The sequence below is a fragment of the Rhea americana genome, unplaced genomic scaffold, assembly GCF_003343005.1.
Source record: "Rhea americana isolate MKP2758 unplaced genomic scaffold, rheAme1 scaffold_222, whole genome shotgun sequence".
NCBI classification, from domain to species: domain Eukaryota; kingdom Metazoa; phylum Chordata; class Aves; order Rheiformes; family Rheidae; genus Rhea; species Rhea americana.
Window position 1 is genome coordinate 610481 of NW_028186337.1, and position 24863 is coordinate 635343.

At 58.1% G+C, this 24863-nt stretch overlaps 1 protein-coding gene across 1 annotated transcript in view; it reads left to right on the forward strand.

Moving 5' to 3' along the window:
- The first annotated feature begins 684 nt into the window (after window positions 1–684).
- The window catches only part of COL13A1 (collagen type XIII alpha 1 chain), a 60290-nt gene continuing 36111 nt past the window's right edge, over window positions 685–24863 (forward strand). Inside the window, exons 1-17 of the mRNA XM_085305587.1 lie at window positions 685–1015; window positions 15327–15503; window positions 16441–16448; window positions 16934–16960; window positions 17249–17266; window positions 17385–17435; window positions 18606–18641; window positions 19156–19182; window positions 19339–19365; window positions 20042–20068; window positions 20191–20217; window positions 20410–20436; window positions 20911–20967; window positions 21179–21244; window positions 23773–23880; window positions 24120–24161; window positions 24469–24495. Of these exons, the coding sequence (XP_085161713.1) occupies window positions 685–1015; window positions 15327–15503; window positions 16441–16448; window positions 16934–16960; window positions 17249–17266; window positions 17385–17435; window positions 18606–18641; window positions 19156–19182; window positions 19339–19365; window positions 20042–20068; window positions 20191–20217; window positions 20410–20436; window positions 20911–20967; window positions 21179–21244; window positions 23773–23880; window positions 24120–24161; window positions 24469–24495 (1083 nt within the window). The remainder of the gene's footprint in view (window positions 1016–15326; window positions 15504–16440; window positions 16449–16933; window positions 16961–17248; window positions 17267–17384; window positions 17436–18605; window positions 18642–19155; window positions 19183–19338; window positions 19366–20041; window positions 20069–20190; window positions 20218–20409; window positions 20437–20910; window positions 20968–21178; window positions 21245–23772; window positions 23881–24119; window positions 24162–24468; window positions 24496–24863) is intronic.

Genomic DNA, 24863 nt, shown 5'->3' on the forward strand with positions numbered 1-24863 from the left:
GGCCGGAGCGGTGCCCGGCGGGGGCCGCGGGGTGCCCCGTCCGCCGCCGCCGGGCTTTCGCGCAGCCTCCGCTGTTTTACGGCCCCTTTCCTGCCGCTATAAATAACCTCGGCGAGAGCCGCTTCAAAGGGAAGGGCTGGCCGGCGAGCGGCGTTTGGGGCCGGGGGTGCGCGTCGCGCCGCCCCGTCCAGCCCGGCCCGTCCCAGCCCACCGCGGCGCGGCGCGTACATAAGCGGGGCCCGGCGGCGCGGGCAGGGAGGCAGCGAGCCCCGCGGTGCCGGGGGGCATGGTCCAGGGCCGCCGCAGCCCCGCGGAGCCGCCGCCTGCCCGGGGGGGCCGCCGCCCGCCCTGCCCCGCCGCCCGAGCTGGCAGCTTGGAAGGAAGCAGAAAAACCTGCCCGCGAGGGGAAAAAAGCCTGATCGGACTTTTTTTGGGGGGGAGATCCTTTTGCCTGCACCTCTCTTTCTCATACATATATATATTTTAAAGAGAACTCCCCCCATCCAGCTTTGCTCTTCTTGCAATTATTTGCCGGCACCGGGATCCCCTTGGACACTCTATTTCTTTTTCTTTCTTTTTTTTTTTTTTTTTCCCCTCATGCCGTCTGGATTGCTCTTCTTGGAGCGGGATTAAGGCTTTATTTATTCTATTTATTTATTTATTGCTCCTCGGGGCAGGGAGGGCATGTTGGAGGAGAAGAGCTGGGAAGGCGTTGGCGAGGCGGCTCTCGCCGGGGGGTGCGCGGCGCCCCCCCGGACCGCCGCCGGGGAGCGATGCTGCCGGCTGCCTCTGCTGCTGGGCTCGGGGCTCCCCGGCGTGTCGCTGCTCTCGCTGGCGCTCAGCCTCCTGCTCTACTTTCGGACGTCCGACCTGCAGTCCCGCGTGTCGCATCTGGAGGCGGCCGGACCCGCGCGGCTCCCCGCCTGGCTCTCGGCAGACCAGATGGAGACGGCTATTTTGGGAAGAGTTGACCAACTGCTCGACGAGGTCTGTGTCCTTTCGTTTACGCCGTGCGGTAGATCTTACGCGCGTGTGCACGCCTGGCTCTTTTTTCCCCATTTTCCTTTTTTTTTTTTTTTTTAATATAAAAAGGTACTTTTGCGCCGGCGGTGCTGCCAGGTTGAATTCCCCATTCCCGCGGGGGAAGGTTTGCACCAGCTCCCGTGCTGGGGGCAGCGCGGGCCGTGCGCCGGCTGATGCCCTCAACGATTTTCCTGCCGAGTTCCCGGCTACGCGGTCCGGCTCGTCCCGGGCTCGCGGGATTTCCCCGCGCGCCCCGTTTCATGAAGCTCCCCGGCCCCGAGGCCGAGCTCGCTGCGAGGTGCCCCCCTTCCAGCGGGACCCGGGGACGAGCAGAGGGAGCGAGTCCGGGGGGGAGAGGAGTGGGGCCGGCGCTGCGCTTCCCTCGCTCCCGTTAAAACCTCTTGCCGGGAGCGCTCTGCCGGGCGGGTGAGCCACGTTTCCTCTCGTCGGCGTGCCGTCCTCRAACCCGGACGGTGTCACAGCCCAGCCTTTTGCCCACCGCTTGCTCCTGCCCTCTGCCCCGTCATCCCGCCGTGCCGGGAGCTGGGCTTTTGAGAAAAACCAGTGAAGTCGGAGATAAAACAATTAGCGTGAACAAAACCACCAGCCCTTGAAATCCTCCTGATGGCTGTAATAGATGATCTATTCGAGACATGTTGCTTTTAGCAGTCGGAGATAGCGGTGGGAAACGATTTCGCCTCCCCGGGTGACTGCAAACGACCACGTCTGCTAAGGGGCTCTTAACCTGCCCCCTTTGGAGAAGCCCCCTCTCACGAGCCAGTCCAAGACACACGGGCACTTGAAAGGTCTCGGGGCCTGAGCCACGGTGCTTTCCTACCCGGAGGAGGTCTGGCTCCGGCTCCCGCCCCCGGCAGAGCCGGCCCCACGGCGCCCCGCAAGCGGCGAGTTAGCCGGGAGCRCGGGAAACGCGGCGCCGGCTCGGTACTGCCAAATCGTGGTGGGAAAATCAGCCGTCCTCTAAACCGATGGGTTTGCTGAGCTCCTGTGCGCTGGAGGACACACTGCGGTGGCTGGGGCCGGGGGCGTCGCCCCCCCTCCCCTCGCTGCCCCGCTGCCAAAGCGAATCAGCACCCAAACGTCTCGGTCTGCCGCGCGACAGAAACGCTCCGGCTCTGTTCCGATTCTGGCCAACCGCAACGACCCGTTTTGGCTTGGACTCGCAGTAAGACAACCAGTCAGTTGTGCCAAAATGGGAAACGGGGGGGGTTCCAGTCGGCACTGCCCGCCTCCGTCCCAGGCAGAAACAGGCTGGTTTCTCTCTCSAAGACAAACTCCCCTCAAATGGACGTGTTCTTGCAGGAAGATGCAATGGCAGGGAAATGTCATTTTTTTGGACAAAAATATTTGATTACAAATATTGTGAAAATTGTCGCTTGCGACAAGCAAGGCGCTTCTATGCACGTCTGAGCGTGGGCTTCTGCTGAGCCTAACGTGAGACCGTTTCTTTCAAAGCGCCGGCCCTATGAGATAGGTTGCACAAGAAGAAGGTGCAGCTGGGGTGCGTAGTTGRGGCTTAAATTTAGCTGTGTTTTGGGAATGGGGAGCATCCCCTTAGCACCACACCCCAGCAGCTCAGCCTCTGCTGAGAGGTCTTCTCAAATCAGCAGCATCTCCAATCATTAACCCGGTGAGGTTCACAGGCATTAATGAATAACTTTTTTGGATTGATTTGCATTTTCTTCACTAAATCGCTGGTTTTTAATAATGCCTATTAGGGCTGGTGTGGATGCCACCCCCAAAACACGTTTTGTGCAGGACATGGGTCAATTTTAATCACGTTGCCAAGAACTGTGGCCTTGGCTGGGCTCTGTCCCCGCCGGCTGGAGCCAGAGCCGGAGCCGGGGAGTGGGTGCACCCAGCGGCAGGGTGCAGGCAGCATTAGAGGTTGGTTTTTTCCAACCGCTTGGTTGGAAATGGATGTTTTCATGTGATTGCACCTTGCAGAAGCTCTTCATAGGCTTCGGTGTACCTGCTCCAGGTCTCAATTTTTCATTTGCCATGTGGGTCTCCTGAGAAAAGCGGCTTTCTCATGAGGACGCGGCCACCACGTTGTTCGCTGCCGCAGGCTCCGGATTTTGTAACGCCCGTGCGAGGGACCACATTTGGAGGCCATTATGAAACTCCCGCAGCCTGCTTCCAATCAAGCAGCCCCTGCGTTTCTGGTTAAAGACTATGAACTCCAGTGCCGCTCTTTGTTCCCAAACTGGTCGTCTCTGCCTTCCCCACCTCTCCTTGGGCAGTCTCCCCCCCAGCCCGCTTCCCTGAGAGTTTGGGGCTTTGGTTTCAACAGCTCTAATGAATCCTTTTGGTCTCCTTCCTCCTTTGACAGAAACTGAAGTTTCACTTGCCGAGACATCGAGAGGTCCGAGACGTGCACCAGCGATGCAACTGCCCAGCAGGTAGGGATCCGAGAYGGCTGGCACCTTGTGGGTTCTTCTTTTTTTAATCTGTCTCTTGTTGAAAGGTTTTAGTGCTCAGTGGTTCATGAATGCAAATCTATGCTTTCYATGGTGCGCTTGAGGTACAGGAAATTAATTTGGCATGTTGTAACCAGTTGGGYGCGTATATAAATACCAGTACTGCATATGACAGAAACTACAGGAAAACCGGTAGGATGTCCAGACAGTCACCCTGGATGGTCAAGGCATGCATGAGAGAGACGTCCAAAGAGCAGATCCTCCATTTACCTTGTGCATCAACCTTGAGATGGGCAGAATGCCTCTCAGGAGGTGCTGAACTTTCTGGGCTGATCAGGGAAGGGTTTTAGGCAGCTTGGCTTGACTCAGCACCAGAGATGGCGAATCATCTCATTTGGTGAGATGAATCGCAAGTCAAAAGTTGTCCTCTTGCCATCTATTTGTGTGACYCTGGGGCAAGGAGATTCGAATTCCTTGGTGCCATACAACTGTCTGAGGTATCTTGCAGGGAAACAGCCTTGCGTTAGAAGCAGCCGTACATGTCGGGGGGGCGGTTGAATGAAGTGGTCACTCAAGGTCCTACTCATATAACAGAGAAATGTTATGGGATTGCTTAATTGCATTATGTTTTTAATCATGCTAATATCAAAAGGCTCTTTGAGACACATCTTCTGAAGTGGTTTTCAATACAATAAGTGACAAACTACTATGGAAAAAACATTTGCGAATGGTATTTCATTCCATGACTGTGAGTCATGCAGCCTTCCTCATTGTCTTCTGATGCGTTTGACTGTGTAAAAGAAATAGCAAAGTGCTGGCCGCCCCTCACACCCAAAGTTGCTGAAGTTTTGAGAGAGTTTGAGCGCATCTATCCAAACTGAGTAGTTGAGGCTGGARAAGGAAGAGGCAGGGAAAGGTGTGTGTGGATGAGCATCTAAAAGTGACGTTTCCCTTTTCCGTGGCTTTTCTCTTGACTCTGTGTTCTCTTGGAGTCCAACGTAAGGGCTGCAGCTGGACCTGATGATGTGTGTATGAGAGAGTAATTAAGTATGGTCAACAGCAGAACAGCAGTGGATGAAATGACCAAGGGGCCTGTCCTTGCTATGGGTAATATTTTCCCACGCCCTGCATAATCAGACCGAGGTAAAGAGAGAGGAGACGGGTTTTTTTTTTTTACACTCCARTGGGTTGGTAAGATAGTAGCATGTGAAAGCAAGAGGTAAAGCCCCACAGGTATGTGAAAGAACTAAAACCCAGGATGTGGACTTGCAGAACATTGAATAACGTCTGATTTGCCTAGCACAGACCAGGGCTGTTGGACTTTTTTTTAGTCCTGCAAAGGAACAGTAGGAACCATTAAGCTTTAAATTAAAAGGACAGCACAAATGAAGTGTCATCTAAGTAACTTTCCCCCAAAGATGAGATCAAAACTGAATTCAACTCTTTCTTTTTAAACATTTTTTTTAAACATTTTCCCTTCAACTGGAACACAAATCATAGCACTGCTCAATTTTCAAGTTCCTGCCTAGACTTGACATACAAATGCCAAAAAAMCCACAGGAATGAATATCCTCCTGGTGTTTCTGTGCCAGCTTGGAGAAGGAAACTTAGAACTTGAAAGTAGAGCAGGGGAAACGGAGATTTGCTGATTTTTAAAGCTGTTGGAGCATGACCTACAGCATCATGTATGTGATAGATGAATCACCTGAGCATTTCTACATCAGGATCATGATACTTGCCTGTGGATACTCCCATCCCTTGTGAAGCCATTGGAGTAGCCAGTGCTGGGTGTCCCAAAGGACGCTGGTGCCCTCTCGTTCGGTTGAGCTCATGGTATTTCTGAAGGGCAGCTCTGATCCAGGAGAACAACAAACATCTCATGGAGGTGAGGCTCGAGCTTCCTCGCTGCACGTCAAACCTGCCTGTCTTCAGCAAATATTCTGTGGCTACAGAAGCCATTTACTAAATTTCCTGCCACCTCTATGAGCTAGTCCACCGAGGGCAATGAAGTGATGGCCCAAAGTGGACGCTATGGCAGGTGAAGTCTTGATGGGCTTCGGGCCGTGCAGAGAGGAAGCCGCTTGCAGCTAGACGTGTCTTCAGCTCAGCCCCATTGCCACGGGTGTTYCCCGTTGCTCCTCAGGCTGATCTGCTCAGGCCGCTTGAACGCGCCGTGGTGCTGTTTCAGCATGGTCTGCCATCCAGCTGGCCATCTTGGGAACCGTTTCGCCCAAGGCGTTTTTTTGCCTCATGCCTGACGTGCCTGAGGACCAGACGAAGCCACCCTTGCGGGAGCYGGAGGTATTCGGGAGCGCTGAGAACAGCCCAGATGTTGCAAGACTTGGCGCATGCCCCTTGCTGCTCACCGGCCGCCTCCACCGCCGATAAACAAGCGCACGCAGCGCTGCTCACCAGAAATAAATGTTTATCAGAAGTGACATTTGAGCACATCCCTGCTCCCGCGCCGGCTCTCCGCCTGGCCGGGAAGGGGAAGAGGAAGGCAAGTTCATTCGCTGACCTGTTCCCTGCGGATGTCGAGGTCCCCGGCAGGGTCGCTYGTCACTGTGGGAAGGCTCCGGGTCACCGGGGGCCTCGTTTGCCAGCGGGGACGGTTAGAAAAGGCTGGGAATGGGGGAGCAGGGAGGCTAAGCGCGCGACCGAGCGCTCCTGACAAGGGCGGCAGGAATAACGCGGGCAGGAAAACGGCGCAGCTGTATTTATAGCGAGCGATAAGGAAATCTCCGCTTCCTTCGCCGGGGGTGGGCGACGCTCCTCGGGCCGGCGCGTGGTGGGGCTGGGTGCGCACGGAGGACCCTCTCGCGGGCGGCCCCCTCCCGAGATGGCCACCCCCCGTTTTGTACGCCGGGACCCTCTTTATCAGACCTCTCCCGTCTTCCTCCGCTCGGCCCCTACTTCTGTGGTGCCCATGGGGGTCACGTTTCGCTCCGCTGGTTCCCCGCTCCAGTTTTCTATATTCTTTTTTTTTWAAAAAAGAAAAATCACTGTAGACCTTCCCTCTGCCCCCGCACGGCTTGCACTGGTCCCCGCTTCCCCCCGGCAGGGCAGGAGCCCGCGGCGCCGGAGGCACCGGTGCGGGCGCTCCGGAGGAGGCCCGAGGGCTTTCCCAGGCCTTTTCCAGCGCGGGGGGGAGGACGGTGCCGGTTCCGGGTGCTCCCGGCGCTGGAGGCAGCCGGAGGGCGTCGAGCTGCCGTCGTGCTCGTAGCACCCCGGGAGGCGGGGAGGACGATTTGGGGAGACGCTTCTTTTTCTAAGCGGGAAGCGGAGAAGAGGACGTTGGCCGCAAGCGGCCATTCCCCCCAAAAGCTGCGAGCTTTCCGCGTTGGCTTTTCCCCCCGAATCCATCACCGAAGCAGGTGGCGGTGGCGCCCGCCGCGGCCCCACTGCTCACCTGTCCCGCGGCTGGGCGTCCCGCACAGGCGCCGCCGGAAAGCCGGAGTTGCGGCATCCGAAAATGTGATTAGGGAGCATCTGCCCGGCACGCACATCTGGAACCAAACTTGCAGCATAATCGTTGCTTCAATACTTCTCTCTTTTTTCCCCCCTCCCTCCCTGCTTTGTAGGAAATCTCCCTGGGAATTCTATTATTCCCTGCAATTTAAATGTGCTCCCCAACCCGCATTTTTTCTTTTTTTTGGCCCTCCGGAGTATACACACACTCCAGCCTCGAAGGCTGCTCATGCGCCCTGGCCTCCTGGCCGTATTTTGGGTTGGGGTTTGTTTGGTTTAGGCATACTGTTGTTGCATTTGTTTTGAAGATGCAAACCACACAATGAATTCCACGGATTCTGCAAGCCCTTCTCCGCAGAGGGGGATGAACAGTTCAGGGGGGAAAAGAAGAAACCCAGCAAGCAAGCGGTTTGCGTGGCCGTTAACCCTCTTTCTCTGAGCACGCGGGCGGGCGCGCTCTGGGCCGGCTGTGGGCCTTTCCGTCCCGGGGCTGCRCTCTCGCCCGCGGTCGGCGTTCGCGCGGCTCCCGCTGGCCTTGGTGGAGCCGCGCGTTGCGTCCCGAATGCTACGTCCCCGGCGTCCCCCGCAGTGCCGCGCGCGAGGGGCCGGCCGGCCGGGCTCGCGAGTGCCGCCGGTGGTGCGGGGCCACGGTGGCTGCGGCGAGCTCGCTGCCCGCCCCGGTCCTTTGGGGAGGTTCCTCTCTAAAAATAATGCCCTTTCCCCGCTCCTCGGGGCCTTTCCTTTCGGCTGGGAGGAAGAGCTGCAGAGTAACTACCTTCTAAATTTAGTTGGTTTTCCTCCAAGTTATTTTTTGTCTGCTCCAAGGGAAAAAAAAAGTGTTTCTTTTCCATCCTTACTGCTCTCTCTTTTTTTTTCTTGAGATCATCGAGGGATCTCTCGCTACCTTTAAAAATAGCAGTCTCTATGAAATACGTGCAGTAAAAAAAACCTTTTGGCCTCCAAGRAGGCTGAGGTCCCGGCAAGCATGCCCAGCCGCCAGCAGCGGCAGGATGACTGGCAAGTCCCCAGACCTGCCGCAGAGTTTATCTACCCTACCCGTGGAGTCACCCTTGGCAGGGTGAGAAGGAGGTGGGAGAGTACGGGTTCAAGGCAGCGTCCGCAGCTTCTGGGGGCAAAGCTSGATGCTTGCGCCTTCCCAGTCCCATCGCTCTCTCCGGTTTGGGCACTGGAGGTGTTAGGGAGGGGATTTGCTTTCCGGCGAGGAAAGCCATGACCCCTTTTGTCCCGCTCCGTCACCGTGAGTTGCCCCATAGCGCCTGCTACTCCAGCCCGGCTCCCCTGGGGCAGGGTCTCATCCAGGGGTGGCCCAAGCTAGGCAAAGCACCTCCAAGCCTGAGGTGGGCTAACGAAGCACCGGCCAGCTTTGGGTGAGTGAATCAACGCCGTCCCCTTCCTCCGTAACGAAACACGCTGTGCAAACCCGCCGATGCTAAGAAGCTCCGTCGCCTTCTGGCTTTGGGAAGGAATAGTTTCAGGCCTGCTCCCCTCCACATGTGCTCTTTGGAAACAAGGCAGACCATCAGGGAAGAGCCCGAAGGAAGACTTTTATGGTTGCTCTAATTAGTCAGTTTGTTCCATCCTTGAAGAGGAGGATAACGAGCGACCGGGATGCGTTGCTGGCGTCCGGAGGAACAGAGCTGAGGCTAGGCTTGCGTCCAACTGCTGATAGGGCAATTAGTGGTAACTGGGAGCTATCAATCATCTCGGGTGGAAAAAACGTCCCGGTTAAAGGAAAGACCCTCCCAAACCTTTTCATAATTCAAAAGGGTGTGAGACGGGGCCTGGAAGACAGCATTGGCAGTCCGTGAAGCATTTGAGGAAGGAGTCTATTAAAAGATAGGTTGTACACAATGGTCTTTTGTTCCTCCCGAGTTAGGWGGTAGAATTTACTGTTATAAAAGTTGTGAAGTATTTTGGGAAGAGGAAGGCGCAAGAAAACAGTAAGCAGATGAAAGGGAGGGAAGACGTAACGAGAGTTAGGAAAGAAAGCAACATTTAGTGCCCTAAATTTTAAAATCAACTGGCAATTTCAAAAATGACATAGGAGAGCAAAATGAATCTATGCAATTTGGCAAGAGAGTGGAGTGTATCATCTGGATTTTAAGTGGGTGATCAGAGAATTTACTTAAATAATTATTAGCTAGAGTAAATTCCAACTTTCTACTGTTCCCAGACAACCACATTATGAGAGAGATTGTAATTTTCAGCAGGAAGTAAAAGTGCAGTGGATTTTATTTTTGCTTTCCCCAGCCATGATTTATTTTGGCCAGTTCTTCCCTGTGGTTCCTGCCTAATTCTGGAGCTCTTTGGGGAATACGACTTGTGCAGGGCCTGGCCGAGAGCTGAGGAAGCATTCAGCTCCTCGGTGGAGGCATTTCAGACTTCTTCTGAGTAACCAGTCGCTGTTTCCAAAGTGTGTTTGAAACTCCAGAGTTTCCAGATGTCATCTTCCGTACTCCTGGGGTGGCAGCGTATGTGTCAGTGGATGTGAAGCGTGGGCTGACGAGGGACTGTCAAGGAGGGGCAGTCCAAGGGTAGGGTTTTGCTGGCATGATGGCTCTGTTGCATCAGCGTGCGTGTCCTTGGATTGCAAGGTGCTCGTGGGRACGTCCAGGCCTCTGAGGCAGGCTTCAAAAAAAGCAAGAAAYGCAACTTCTTAGAGAAGTGCTGCAAGAAATCTCGGAGGGGGCTTATGGAGGACAAGGACGAATGACCCTTCAGAAGACAAGGGCAAGGCAGAGGTAGCAGCAAGGAGAAACTCAGTTTCCTGATGTGTTTAAGAGCCTGTGGCGGAGGTAAATAGATACCACGTTTTTCTGGCTTTAACAAGGCTTATGCTGTTGATTCATGTGGCAACCTCGTAAGCAGGTGAGTGAAATGTGCTGGACAATATTATTACAAGAGAGGTGCAAAACTGATAGGAAATGTAGCTTCTAAAAGGCAATTTTCTGTGGTTGGGAAAGAGTGGATTGATGTCTAAGGCAGAACAGATTATTTGGTGTTTTTATTGGTGGCATGCATAGCAGAGAAATATGTATGTTCAGACTCAGAGAGGATAAGCAGAACTCAGAGCAAGTGTAGTTAAAAGGAGAAAAAAAAATCCGGAATGCCATCTAATAAGGAGAAATGCAGAGTAATACAAGGAAGAAGAAATAACTACCCGCAGGTACACCCGATGGTCTGCCTCTGGAGAAAGGCAGCGCGTCTGGGACACAACATGTAAGGTGAACTGGCYCAACGAGACCAGTAGCGTAACACTTTTGGCTGCATTGGTAGTTCCCCTTCTGCTCCCCAAGGAAAGGCCTCAGCAGGAGCACCGTGTCCAGATTTGAGCCCTGCTCTTCACGAGGTAAATGGGCCACCGAGGGAGATGACCAGAGGTCCAGAAAACATGGCCTCCGCCATGAGAGACTGGAAGAATTAAGTTTGTTTAGTCTAAACACAAAAGAAGACTGCGGGGAACAGGATAGCAGACTTCAAACACATAAAAGGTGACCAGAAAGAGGAGAGAAGTTGAAAAAAAAAAAAATCTCTCCAAGTCTGCTGTGCATCAGAGATCAGGTCATCCATTGGCCTCAACAACAACAAGGGAAATTTTGGGTAGCCTGTAAGAAAGATAACAAATACGGCCTTACGAATAAGGGCAGGGGTATTCCCAGGACTAGATCTTTGGGGAAGGGGTCTCCATCCCAGAGGAAAAGAACAGGTTAGAGAAATATTGCCCGAAGGGGCTAGGTAGAGATTTTTTTTCTCGTTGCTTTGAAGATGTTGCCTCCTAGATTTCATGTCCCTCGCATTCCCTGGGAATCCTTTCATCTCTGTTTGGTTTGCTCAGGGGAGGTGGGAGGGGAAGAGAAAGGGGATAGTCAAGAACAGTGGTTTTTGGCTTTGTGGTTTGCGCATGCCTGAGGGTGTGCTGGCTCTTTGGCAGAAGGTGACCGAGCAAAGCGAGCCTGCGGTCATCAGGTTTCAATTTACTATCCGGGGGTCCACACTGTTACTGGAACCCCCTGCGGGGGCCTGAAACCCACTAAGTGCTAAAATCCACTGGGCTAGCTGACTCCTCGGGGCCYTTCCCGGCCCTGTTTTCTCTGCTTTCTGTGATGCTAAGTGCTTCAGCATGGCTGGGACAAACGTGATTGTTCGGTGTTTGGAAAGAACTTGATGACCCGTGGAAGCTGCCTCCTAACGAGCATTGTTCTACCACGCACCAGCCGTCCAGCGGTTCCTCCTAAGAGCCGTGCCGGGAGATGCCGCGTTAATCTGGGCGGCCACAATGCAGCGTGCTGCAGCCAAACACCGTGTGGGCCATCTGGTCTTGGCCCTTTCAAGCCCTTTGTTTTCATAAGGGCTCTCCCAAATATTTGTCATAATATTTCTATTTGTCTATTGTCGAACCTCGTTTCAACCACTTTAATCTGCCTAATGGTCCCACTGCAGTTATGCAGACRGCTCAGATTTTCTTCGCTGGGGCTCTTCTGGCTCTGGAAGCTCAAGCTGGTTTCTTCATCCTTCTAGACACTTCTTTGAACAAGCGGATGCTAAGAGGCATATTTTGTGCCTGTGGCTTAATTCTACTATCAGGTCTTTTATTTTATTTTTTGTGACTGCTGCTTAGTTCTCTTAATTTCTCCATTACCGCTTCAATTGGTTTAGTTTCCATAAGGCTCCCACTCGCTGTTCCCTTCGGAAATGACTTCCCATTGACTTCTCCTCTCTTTGCTCCCTCTGGGTGTTGTTTCAGACCTCTCCCTCCTCTGGGGCTGCTGCTGGCGGTACGCAGGGATGATCAGAGTGCCTGGGCAGTGACTTTTATCCTCAACAGCTGCTGATATTAACTGCTGAGTCTCAGTGATGTCATGGGTTTGATTTTGGAGGCGAGCTCGAGTGACTGGTGTAACCTGGTGCCTCGGCTTAGCATTAGTCACATTTTTTGGCAGTGAAATCTTGATAGCCTCTTTGCTGTCCAACATTTTTGTGATCCTTTGAAGAACCTCTTGTCACGCTGAGGATGTAGCCAAAAGAGCGCTGGTTTTGGGGTGGATGGGGCTGGCCTCTGCCATGGGCTAGGGCCATCTGGAGAGCATTTCAGACCTGGATTATCTGCTGATGCAGATACCACTTAAAGCAAAATTTCTGGAAGGTGTACTCTAAGCAGTGACTTCTTTCACAACTYTTTTCTTCTTGCTGTGAAGATTCCTATTGTCTTTAATTTTTCCTAYAGCCCATCACTAAGAACACTGAATTGTGGCAGGCATTTTCCAGCGTCCCCTGGCAGGCACGTGGCATTTTTCCATTTCCATTGCCAGCTCTCGGGGTTAATGCTCCCTCTGTTTCTCCCTGTTTCATTTGTCCCCYGACAGAGGCAGGGAAGGTGTCTCCGAAAGGATACCAGCACCTGGACCACAGATCTGTTGGGTGAAAACTGTAGCACGGCCTGACTTTAAGACAGACCAAACCCACCATCTGGGCTTGACAAGCCCAGATCACTTGGGAGCATTTCAGATCCCACTCTGGGTCTGTCTGCTTCGAGGCGGGGGTAGCGTTGATCGAAACCTCTACAGGGCCGTCAGTGAGGGGCTCCTGCCACCCTGGGTAAGGTCATGCTTGGGCTGCTGACATTTTAATCGGCATTTCATAACTAATTGCCTTGCCACAGCTATCTTGTTATCAATTAACATAGTCCTGAATGTCAGGAAGTAACTGTATCTCTCTAACTTGCTAAGGCTGCCTTCTGGGCCTGTGAAATGGCTGGATTTCCTCACAGGGATGGATTACATGTTTACATCTCTCCTCCTGCTGCAGTGTGTGGTGAGGATGACCCAAAGAAGCAGCAACGACATCTTTATGTCCCCTCTCCACCCTCCTCTTCTCATGTATGCCACAGAGAAAACAGAAAAAAAAAATTCCCTCATTTGCAATCTCTTGCAACAACATTTGAGAGCCTTTTAAAACGGCCACTTTTCCAGACGTTGGGAAATGCCCTTAAATGGATGGGATGGTTTCAATGATCCCATCAGTGTGGAGAGCAGTTGTGTGTCTGAAGCTGGGGGATATCTCTCCTCTCAGCAGGAGGTCTCAGGTCAAAGGGACTCGCTTTAATAATGTCAAGCTTTTCAGATTTGATATCCTGGGACATGGGGCTTTCCAGATTAAAAAAATACGACCCACTTACAAAACTAAGTATTCCCTCTTCTGGGCCCAAAAGGGCTGCAGCTCAGAGGGTGGCTTTTTGTCTCTTTGCGTGGGTGAGGGAAAAGGAGTCATTGTAGTTTTATTTTAAACAGAGCCACTGTTTGAACGTGCCATTGGAGAGGATGAGCGAGCAGTGGGTGCTCCGACACGGCTGTGCAGTTCATTGCACGCATCTCGCCTCTCTTTGTGCGATAAGACGGGCGAATCCAGCCCACGGAGCAAGGCTGATCGTTTATCCAGCTGGGCTGCCAGAAAGGGAGAGCTGCTTTAAGGAAGGCTTCTTTCTGCATAAAAACCCAGGCAGCTGAGAAGGGACAGTGCAGATGGCGGTAGTTTACAGATGCCGCTTGCCTGGCGGGACCCCGGGTACCCCCGCAAGAATTCTTGGCTTTCTTAACGCTCATTTCCAAAGGTGCTCCAGAGGTCTCCTCTTTGCAGGAGATGGCTGCTTCCTCCCACTCCTCCATTCCCGACGCGCTTGCTCCATCCCTTCCTCTGTCCCCCGCTGCTCGACGAGCTCCGCAGCTGGATAAACAGCGATAACAATCGCTTAGGGCCCTCCAGCGTCTTTCAGAAGGAGGGAGCCAGCGAGGAGAGAGGCTTCCCGAGCAGCCCATCGCTGGGGCCAGGCATCAGCCTGCCTATGAGCACAAGCATCACCTCCATCTCGGGCGAAGTAGGACTGGGCTCAGGGCACAAAGGACATGGAGAARTTAATGGCAAACGTAGGTTCCTCGGTCTGCGGATGCAGCGGCCGAGGAACTGGGTGGTTCGGGAGCTCTGGGTCTGTCGGCTGGTTGGGCTTCGGGGAATCGCTCGCCACAGCTTTTGTCCCTGCTCCGTTGACCCTGTGCTCCGTCTTTGTTGACTCTTTATGAAGGGGAGATCTACATCATCTCCTAAAAAGCGTGGCCTCTATCTCACCCCTAAAAAGACGACTGAAAAAATGGGAGAAGRAGAACCTCCGTAGGTGTGATTCGCACTTGTGGCTGTCGAGGTTTTTGTTTTGAACATGTACTGACTTGTTTGTGGAGCTCTTTAGGGTCTGCCACCAGCTAGGCCTGGCCCATCTGGGGACAAGCAGGTCTTTTYCTATGCTGCTGCCCCAGTTCCCCCAGGAATGTCGGGGGAACCCGCAGCAGCGTTACTGGGCCTTTGCTGCAGTTCACCTTGGTTTCGAAGGGCAGTTTCCAGGCCCCATGCAACCCCATCGCCTTGCAAGAACGCCACCGTGCACTGGCGTGGCCAAGCTGCAGAGCACGGCCGAGCTTCGTCCAGATGGACAACCTGTTAAGAGACTCTTGCTTTGAACTTGTAGGTCATGCCCTCCTCAGGAAGCGCTGGGAGGAGAGGCCCCATCTGTTCCCTCGGTTTACGGGGCTGTCCACGTCTCCTGCCAGACGGGAATGGCTTTCCCAGACCCTTGCCCTGAGGCAGTAGATGGACGGGGGCAAGCTTGATGCGCTGTGGACAGCCTGGTGCACTTCTCGTCTAGCTGTAACGGGGCACTGAGCTAACAAAACCGGCTGTGGTGAGACCTTCACCGTACTGAAGGTTTGCGTACTAATTTTTTGCTGGGAAGCCACACGGCGTCCCCAGCAAAGTCCCCGCTGTCGGTACAGTAAGTACCTCTCCAGGAGGCCCCGGGCAAAGCTGCCTGGGAGAGTCTAATTCAACCCAGTTGCTGGTGGCCAGAGCGGATGAGAGGGAGATGCAAGGATCCCCTCTCTCCCTCGCTGCCTCTCTTCTCTAATACGCGTTAAATTACTTGTTGTTATATTGAAGGCTGAGCCTCTTTAGAAGCTCTGCTCAGCCTTCCCGTTAATCACCGTGACAGAACATGCCAAGTCCACTTTGCTGAAGCATTATTTCACTTTGTAAAATCCCCAGAGCTTTGCGACAGCTCGTCCAGCRGCGCCTCCTCCCGTCCCGCCGTCCCGGGCACGGTTTCCTTCCCCCTTCTCCCACCGGTGCAAAACGACGTTTTCGTTAACGGTGACCGCCTCTGAGCGCTTAGCTCTCTCCCGGGCCGTACTAACGCTCCTGGCACTTGAAAGCCGGTCCCCAGCCGGTCCCTACCGGGAGAGTTATTGCAGCCAAGATTGTGTCCCCGCAAGGACGTGCAGCCCTCTGATGCGTGTGCGCGTTTACACGGGACCGCAGAGCCCCTCCTTCGCCTAGCCGTCGATTTTACAGGGGGCGTACAGCAAACACGAGCCRCTGGTACGGCTCCTGCCTCTGATCTGCTCGTGGAGCGCAGCCTGACGGCCCCAGAGCTGCCGGCAGCGCTGGGTTTACTCGGCTCCTCCGGCCGCGCTTTAGCCTCCGTGGCCGCCGCGGCCTTGTTTGCTCCCAGCGGTATTGCCGGGTCGTTCCCGGCGGCGCTGCGCTCGGCTCACGTTCGGCGTGGAAAGGCCGGGGTAGCGCAGGACTCGCTCGCCTTCGGATTTCCCTTTCAGCGTTAGCTCAGCGGTTTKGTTCACGCAAGCCGCGAGCACCCTGAGCAAAAGGGCGAGAATGGCTTTTGGTGGTGCAATTTGAGGGCGTCAAAGCTTCACAGCCGAGCCRTTTGCCCTGGGCACACAGGGGCCGGGCCGAGCGAGAGATTTCCAGCGTGGAAAAATCTTTGTTCATCCAAAGTCTCCGTCCAGTTCCTTTGCGTGGACTTTTGGCCGGGGGATGATCCGCAGGTGCTCCCCTCGGTATCCGCCTCCCGCGCGACGGGGACGCTGCTGCCTGTTACCTGTCAGCCTGCCTGCTATACYGCTTAGTGTTACTTCTTGGCACTTGCTGCGAAAATAATAATGAAAAGTGTCTGGAAAGTATGGAAAATGTAGAAACTCTTGACAGTTGTATTGTGTGTCTTGCTTCTCCCACAGAGAGGAAACCACAAAATAGTGAGTCCCGGGGTTTCTTTCCGCACACRGTATCTGTCAGGATTTGGAGGAAATTTTGGGGGACTGATGAAAGAAATGTGTTTTTTAAGCCCTGATACATGCTGCACAGCGTTTCCGTAGGAAGAAGATGCAGCTCTCTGCACTGGCAGCTTCCAAAAGATTTTCTAAAATAAAAAAGCAAAAAGGCTTTAAGGGAGTCCCTTCCAAGAGGGCAGGCTGGCAGAGGCCAACGGGAGAACGAGCCCGCGCAATTAATATCCGCAGGGGCTGCAAGTTCCTCGTTAACCYGTGCGTGCCTTTGCACCCCCTCCGCGAGCGTGCCCCGGGGGGGTCTCCCCTCGCCCTTCCCGCRGGGGTCCGAAACGCTAACGCCGGCGTCTTCTCCTTCTCTCTTGCAGGCCCTCCCGTAAGTACCGAGGCTGCACGGTGTTTCCGCACCCGGTTCGTGCCGTCGCAGAGCTCGAGGGGCTCGAGCGAGCCCGGCTGGCGCCGTGGCTGCTGCCTTCGCGGCCCCCGGGACCTCCCGAGCGGCAAGCGCGGCGGCCGCCCGCCCGCGACGGCAGGTCGGGGCGGCTCTGCCGCGGGACGAGGAGCGCGGGGCGGCAAACGCGGGGTGGGAGCGGAGCCCCCCCCCCGCCGTCTCCGAGCGCCCAGCAGCGCCGCGGCAGCTCCGGACGCGAAAAAGTAACGTTTAGCAGACGGATACTSGGGGAGAAGGGCAGAGCCCCCTGAATAGCTGGTTCTCCACGGGCTTCCCGACACCTGCGGGGCCAGCGCGGAGGGCTGGGATGGACCCGTGCCCGGAGGACCCCCCCCCCGTTTCCTAACTGCTTGCACGTCCCCTTCGGGGTTTTAAGCTAACTCGCGCTCTTTCTCTGTGTTCCGTTTCAGGGCCCTACGGGAAGACCAGGGCTCCCGGTAAATGCTTCATTTTTCCCGGYGGGCTCCTCCCGCGCGCTGCCCGGCGCCGCTTTCACGCGCGGGCCTGCAGCGGGATGGGGACACCGGTGGGGCTGCGGGTTGGGGGGATTTTTGTTGTTTTTTTTTTAATTGCACTGCTAAATAGCTGACACCGGGGCGACAAAGCGCGTGCCCGCGGGGGGTCCCCCGGGGCGGGGGGCGCGCGCTGACACCTCTGCTTCTGTCTCTCTCTGTCCTCCCCCCCCCGCACCCTCCGGCTGCGACGGGCGCCGCGGGACTTCGAAGGGGCGAGCCGGAGAGAAGGTGAGCGCGTCCCCCCCCCTCGCCCCTTGGCTTCCGTCCCGCGGYGGCTTTGCCGAGCCCGTGGCGGGGACGGCGGCCGCCCCCCCCCAGCCTCCTTGCTCTCCCCCCGTCTCTGCAGGGCGCGCCGGGAGAAGCAGGCGTGTCCGTCATCGGGCCCCGCGGGCCGCCCGTAAGTGGCTTTTTGCTCTGCTCTGGAGGGGCGCGGGGAAGCCTCGGGGCGCCGCTTCGGAGGGGCAGCAAGGAGGGAGGCGGGCGCCGCGCGGTGCCGGTCCCAGCCGCGGCGGAGGGCAAGCCCGCCGGCATCGTGGAGGGAGATGCACGGAGATGGGCGATTCGGGGCCACCCGGACGTCACCGGTTCCGATCCGTACCCAAAACCTTGGCAGAGCCTCGGCGGCACGGCTGCGGCTGCCCCGAAGGCGCCGCGCTGGCCGGGGAAAGGCCGACGCCGCGGCCAGGGCTGCAGCTTCCCCCGCGGAGCTGCTCGGCACCCGGCCGGAGAGGGGCAGAAACAGACGGTCTCCAGGCTTTTGGCAGCTCCCGGGACTACATACTTCACAGGATCAACATTTTAAAAAGGAAGACAAGGAGGAACAGCCACCCAACAAAAACAGTCTCCTGGAAGCGCTCGCTGCTGGACTGTTGTTTTGGCGTGACACCGTGCAAATCGCTCTGCCGTCCTCCGAGGAGGAGGAGGAGGCGGCGGCAGGCTGCTGTCCGCGGACGAAGCCAAACCGCGCCGTTTCCAGCTTTTCTCCTTAATTGCCTTTTGCTAGCGCTCCTCGTGCGGGGAGGCGTCCGAGGGGGACCCCAGGTTCAGGAGCCGCGGGCTCGGCTCGCCTGGGCTCTCGCCTGCCCGGGCGCCAGCCGCGGCCGGAGCCCCGCGCTGGCCGCCCGCCTCCCCGCCGGGTCGGGCGCCAGGAGCACCAGGTGGCCCGGCTTGCACAGCAAGGCTGGCGCGGTTCGGCTCAGCAGGACTTAAAAAAAGAAGCGAAACAAAAAAATACCCCCCCCCAGTGCAAGCGTGACGAGGCCCCGCACCGCGCGCGGAACCGCGGTCGCCCCACGCCCAAGCACCTTGGAAGGCGCTTTCTCCCCCAAAACAGAGCCCGGAGAAGCGCRGGAGCCCGCAGGGAACAGCTGGGCTTCTCGGCACGGCGGCGGCGCCGCTTCGCCTCRGCCCGCCGGTCCCGCTGCGGGTCGGGGCGGGGGGACCCCCAAAAGCCRCGTCCCCGCCGGAGTTTGGCTCGGGAGGGGAGCGAGCGCGCCGGGGCGGGAGCGGGGCCGTCGCGAGCCTCCTCCCTGCCGCTGAGCCGCTGCCTCTGTTTCGCCCTTCCCAGGGACAGCCCGGAACGAGAGGTTTTCCCGGATTCCCGGTGAGTGCGGCRGTTCGCGCGGCGCTGCCCGTGAGCGTCCTCAGCGCTAGCTGGCTCGTCGGTTCTCTCCGAAACCGCGGGCCTGCTCCCGCAGCCCTGGGAGCGCTCATTTAAAAATTAATAAAATAAATAAATAAAAAAATGCTGTTAAAATAACATGGCAGAAGCCAGGCCTGTCCAGTAGGGAAAAAAAAAATCATTGTAAGAAAATACCCTAAAACAAAGCAAATAACCACCGGGTAGGTGAAGCTGGAYCCGCAAGGCGACGGCGAGCGCCGGGGTCCAAGCGGGGCCCGGGACTTCCCCCAGGACCCTGCGGGTGCCGGAGGCAGAAGGCAAAGCGCCCCGGGCAGGAGATGGGATGGGGGGACGTCCCCCCCACCCCCCGTGCTGTAAGGGCGAGGTGGGCGAGGGAAGGAGAAGCGACCCAGCAAAGGGTAAAGCATTTCCTGCTGTCCCCCCTTTTTTCTATCTACCGATCTATTTTTTTTGATGTATTTTTTTCCCCTTGCAGGGCCCTATCGGCTTGGACGGCAAACCGGTAAGCGAAGGGCTTCTCCGTCCCCGGGGCGTGCTGCCTCCCGCCAGCTCCCGGAGGCCTGGCCTCTGCCGCGGGCAGCGCCCGGCCTCATCCGCAGGCCAGCGCGCGGCCCGGCCGCAGCGCCTGCCGCTGAGGCGCCTCCGCTTTCCTTCGCAGGGTCATCCGGGACAGAAGGGCGAGACGGTAACAACAGCAGCAGCAACAAAAAATACCTATCTATGCGCATCTGTACATCTACATACACGCCCGCGCGCGGGCGTCCGCCGCCCGCAGGCAGCGGGCCCGGGGCCGGGTGGGGACGGCGCCGCGGGCCGCTGCGTCCCCCGTCGCAGCCGAGCTGGGACGCGCCCCTCTAATTTTTGCATTACGGCTGTGGGAATTACGGCGTCGCAGCAGCGCCCGGCCAGTTACGCGCGGGATGCGTTTCCCCTGCAGTTAGCAATTAAGCTCTTTAAATACGCTTTGGGAGCTGGCCTCGGAGCGCAAGTAAAAGTTGATGGAAAGTTTTCTGAAACCCCATCTGGCAGCTTGCAGCTCATGTAGCTGAAAAAAGCACGCTTTTCATGTGAAATACCGTTCTGTCTCCTCCTGAAGCCTCGCGTCGTTTGCACGCAGTGCCGAAGCGGCTTCGGGGGCCAAAGACAGGCTCGGGCTCGGTGGGAGCCCCGGGGCGGCCTCCCCGCGCGGGCGCCGCGTGGGGAGCGGCGCCGGCAGCGTGCGGCTCGCGCCCGGGGCCTCCACCCTTCGGCAGCTTTGCTCCGCAGACGGCTTTAACCGCGGTGTTTCCGTCCGCTCCGTGTGGGCTTGCTGCCGGGAGCGGGGCTCCTTCTCGCGTTCACGACCGTGTGTTTCTTTGAAGGGCGCAGCAGGTCCCAGGGGACAACCCGTAAGTACCTTCTCCCTTGCGACTGCACCTCCCCGCGCTCCTTTTTGCCTTGCATGCACCAAACTTCCCTTTACCCAGCGCTGATTTTTTTCTTTATTTTTTTTATTGTTTTTCTTTCATAGGGACCCCCCGGACAAAAAGGAGAAAAGGTAATTTTAGTGGTAGACGCGTTGCAAATTAAGTGCAAAAAAGCGAGCAGGGAACGGGCTCGCTGGCCCAGCGCTGTAGCGTGCACCTGCAACTCGGGCTGCAAGTTAATGCGTGTTATCTGCCTCGGTGGCTGTTTTGGTCCCATCTACGTGAAGTTTAACCTCTCTGCTTTTCGTCCCCGTCTCCCACAGGGCCAGTGCGCGGAGTACCCGCACAGGGTAAGTAAGTAAGTGGTTAGCGTAACCCTCGAGGGCTCTTCGTGGGAAATCGCCGGGGCCCCGGGGGGGCCGCGTGAGCGCYGCGAGGCCGCGGGCAGCGCGCCGCGCGGACGTGGCCCGGCGCGTGCGCCGGCCCCGGGACGGCAGCGGCGGCTCGGCGGTGTTTATTCGGGCGAGCGGGCTCACCGGATTGTCACGTCCAGAAGCAGCTAAGGACAATGTTGGCCCGAGCGGCGGCCCCGGGCTCCGGTTACAGCCCCGGGCCCCCGCTGTCGCGGGCGCTCGAGGTGACGAGCGGGGGCAGGACCCGCAGCGCGGGGCCCGGGCGAGGAAGTGCCCGCCGGCGGGCTGCAAACCCGCGGGGGCGCCGGGGCCCGCGCTGCCGCTCCCGAAGCGTCGCGCCGGGGCGGGGATGGGGGGGGGAGGGTGCCGGCCGCGCTCCCCGTAACGCCGTGCGTCTCCCGTGTCCCCCAGGAAGAGCTAAGCAGCACCCTCGCGGCCCTGCGCTCTAACCAGATCCTTACGCTGAAGGTTGGTGGGCGAGAGCCCGAGCGGGGGCCACGCGCGGCGCGCGGGCGGCAGGAGGCAGAGCGGGCGTCGCACGCCGCTTGGGCGCCCGCGGGCTCCGTTTCACCGCCATCTCTCTGTTCCCCTCTTTTCTTTCTCTCGCCTGGCTGCTCTCTGACTCTCGGTGTCCTAACGGCCTGCTTTGCCCGGGACCTTCCGGCTCGGTCTCCTTCAGCTGTTGCCTCTCCTCAATTCGGTGCGGCTGGCTCCACCTCCGGTCATAAAGAGACGCACTTTCCAGGTAGAGCTCCCTGCGCGCCGCCCGCGCCGCCGGCTCGCTCCCTCGCTTCCCTCCCGCGGCGGAGGGGTTTCCAAAAGCCGCCGGCAGAGCTCGGGGCCTTCCCTCGAGCCCGAGGAGATCTTTGGTGCGATGAAAAGAGACGCGGCTCTTTTTAAAGCAAAAGCCCCTTCTGCGGACTGAAGGGAACGGGCCGTGAAACAGCCTTCCCGGGCCGGGGCCGAAATCGCCTTCCTGGGCCGGGGCCGAACGCTGTAACCGCTGCCGGACGCAGCGGCTGCGTTGCGTCCCGCTGCACGGGTGCCGAAGGGGGTTGCGCTCTGCAGCCAGGCACCTTCTCCGTGCCTGGGGCCGTGCAAAATTCCCGGCGCTACCGCGGGATCCGGCRGCCTCGGCCCGGTTTAGGTCAGTGCCGTGCTTGCAGCGCAGAAAGCCCCGCAGCTTGCACCGGCCGCCCTTCAAAGTGACGGTCCGGAGAGCCGGGCCAAGGCCYGACCGCTTGGGAAGGCTTTGAAAGCTGATGTTCGTATCCAGGATGAAGTGGGAAACTTGAACAGCTGCCCTGCGTCCTGTCGGCAGCCAGGGCTGCAAATCCCCTCCATCCGCAGAGGCTGACTTCACCTGAGGATGTTTGTGGTRAAAGCACGTGGGCCCGCTGGCCGCTGCCGCGCTCGCTCCCCGAGCGCGAGCGCGCGTAATCCGTCCCGACGGCTCTGCCAGCGCTGAGCCGTTCCAGGAGCCTGACATTTGAATACCAAGAAAAAAAAGCGAGGCTACAAAATAAACGCTAGTGCCGGCGAGAGGAGGATCCTGCTGCTGCCCCCGGCGCGTGGGCAAGGCCGTCTCGGCCGAGGGCTTAGGGGAGAAGCGGGACGAGCGGGGACCCGGGTTCAGAGGCAGGAGGAGCGCTGTGTCGCCGAGGAGCAGGCGAGAACTGAGGAACGGCTCTGCTTAATGGCTAAAAATACAGAACGACACGTGACGGATATGGCACCTGAGCTCCAGCTTGCGCCCTCCRCTTGCCGTCCAGCTCGGTCTCAGGGGGCCTTTCCGTGCCGACTGCATTGGTAAGACTACAACGATGAGGCAGCAGCACCTTGCGTGCCTAGGGATCCGCACGGACGGGCTCCCGCGTGAAGCCAGCATCTCCGGCCGGTGCGGCGCAGCAAAGGCACCGCTAACGGCGGTTTGRGTGAGCTCCTGCCAGCGCCTCCGCGCAGGGAGACAGGCAGGGCAGGAGCGCCACGTGTTACTGAGCTTTCCATGAGGCTTGCCCACGTGCTGGAAATTTTCTTTTAAAWAGGGCTCATTGCAAAGGGATGAAATTTGCAGCTTATTATTTTCATCGACCGTTCTAAATAGAGCGAAAATCCCGTAGCTGCACGTCTTACCGAAGTCGGCCAGGATAAACAGCCCGCGCGCGAGGCGCGCGTGCAGGGCACGGATTTGGTGCTTYGCCCAGCAGCAGCGTGCCAGCCTGCCCCTAAACGCAGCAGGGACCCAGCAGCTGCTCCTGCGGAGCCGTTATTTTGGAGAAACCCCGCTGTTTGATTGGTAGCCTCCCGTGACTCCCCACCGAGGGGTTTTGCAAATTTACGTGGGGTCGCCGGCAGCAGGAAGCCGCGCTGCGGTACCCCGGGCGGGGAAGGGGTGGGCGGCAGGGCGAGACGAGCCGCTTAGCGCGGGCGCCGCCGTGCCCCGGGCGCCTGCTGGCCTCACCGATTGCAGATCAGCAGTCTGGTATTTAAACGGGGCGCTTCCAACCCACTGTCTCCTCAGCGCCGCGCGGTCGCAAGTCTTGGTCCTTTGGGCCAGATGACATTGCTGAGGCATGAGCCACGGCCGCCGAGCGGCTGCGGCGGGGCCCGGGAGGAGCCGGCGCAGACGGCTGGGCGCGGGGCGCCCGAAGCGGCAGGTGGCTTTGCACGCGCGCGTCTCGCAGAAACAGCCTCGCTCTGCCCTACGCAGGCCCGCTTCGGGCGCGCTCCAGAAGTGCCGTGGCGAGCACGTTGCTTTCTTTTGGGTTTGTGGCATTTCTGCTTTTGCTCCTTGGCAAAACCACGGCAGCGTTGTCCAATACACAGAGCGCAGGGAAAAAAATAGGCTGAGGTGAGACACGGTGGCTCCGCCTGGAAGCGCCAGCAYGGTCCCGGGGGGGCTTCGCTTCACTCGTGGCTGTCAAGTGCTTTGGAAAGCACTAGGAAGCCCGTGAGACGCTGGCGTTTGTCGTATAAATTGTACTTCACCGATCCAGAAAGACAGAGGGAAAGATCTGGCTGGACTGCCCCGTCATCTGCAGACCCCTCCTAAAGAGAGCTCCGACAAGGTGCCCTTGGACGTCTCCGCAAGGCATATGGTGCTGGCTCCCGACCCCGGCCCTCCTCGAGAAGGCTCTGCCTCGCTCTTGGAAACCTCTCCTGGCGCTAGCTTGGGGCTTGCTTCTGCCTCATCTGCTTTGGCTGGGCTGACCCGCCGCGGGTGCCGCGGGGTCGCTCTGCCTGCTCATAACCCCTCGTTCTAACCACCCGCAGGGCGAGCAAGGACAAGCAGGAGTACAAGGTCCTCCGGGGCCGCCCGGCCCGCCGGGGCCCGCCGGACCAGAGGGAACCCCAGGACAGCCCGGGCCGGTCGGGCCGCCTGTAAGTCCAATTGCAAAAAAAAAAAAAAACAAAAAAATAAAACAAAAAAACCCCTTTACACTTCCCCTCTCCCTAGGCTGCATGCAGACAGCTTCCTCCGGCCCTTACCGCCCCTGCGGACCCAAGGGAGAGGGGGCTCGCGGGGGGCGTGCGGGGAGGGAGACGCTGGCGGGCCGGCGGAGGCATGGGGCAGCGATGGGGCAGGAGCCATGTTGACGGGCCTCTCTCTTTCACGACAGGGCAGAGCAGGCGAACCTGGGAAGCCCGGCAGGGACGGGAAGGTAGGTGCCGGCAACCTGCCTGAGACCTAAACCTGAGCATGCTTAGGAGCGTGGATTAAACYGGTATTTCCCCAGTGGGGAGCACGCAGACTGGAGCCATTCAAAACCCGCCTGGGTGCGATCCTGTGCAGCGTGCTCTGGGTGACCCTGCTTGAGCAGGGGGGCTGGACTAGGTGATCTCCAGAGGTGCCTTCCAGCCTCAACCGTCGTGTGCTTCTGGGCTTGAGCTCGCCAGCGCGRGTCATCCCTGTGCAGTTCACGCAGGGCTTTCTGCACCTGCCAACCCCAGTATCTGTTCCCTCTGCAGGGCTTACCTGGGCCTCCTGGACCAAAGGTGAGACATCCGCCCTCGCTCGGGGGAGCAGGGGGAAGGCGAGGGTGGGCGGAGGGGTGGAAGCTCTGATGGATGACGCGTGGTGGCCTGATGGAGAAACGCGGACCCTTTGATGGGTGGGGGGAGGCGGAGTGGGGGAAGGAGGGTGCTTCACCAAACAGCCGGCAGAGCTCTGTAGCCCGGCCTCCGGGCGCAGCCGGGGGCTGACTCGGGAGCTGAGCCCGGGCGGCGCGGCCGAGTCGCGCCCGGATGGGGCAAGGCGCGCGGGCCGCGGCTTGGCTGGCCTCCTGCGCTGTCACAGCCTCAGCACCCGCTTTCGCAGGACTGGCGTGGACTCCGGCTGAGCGCCGTGCTGCGCCGGGCTCGCA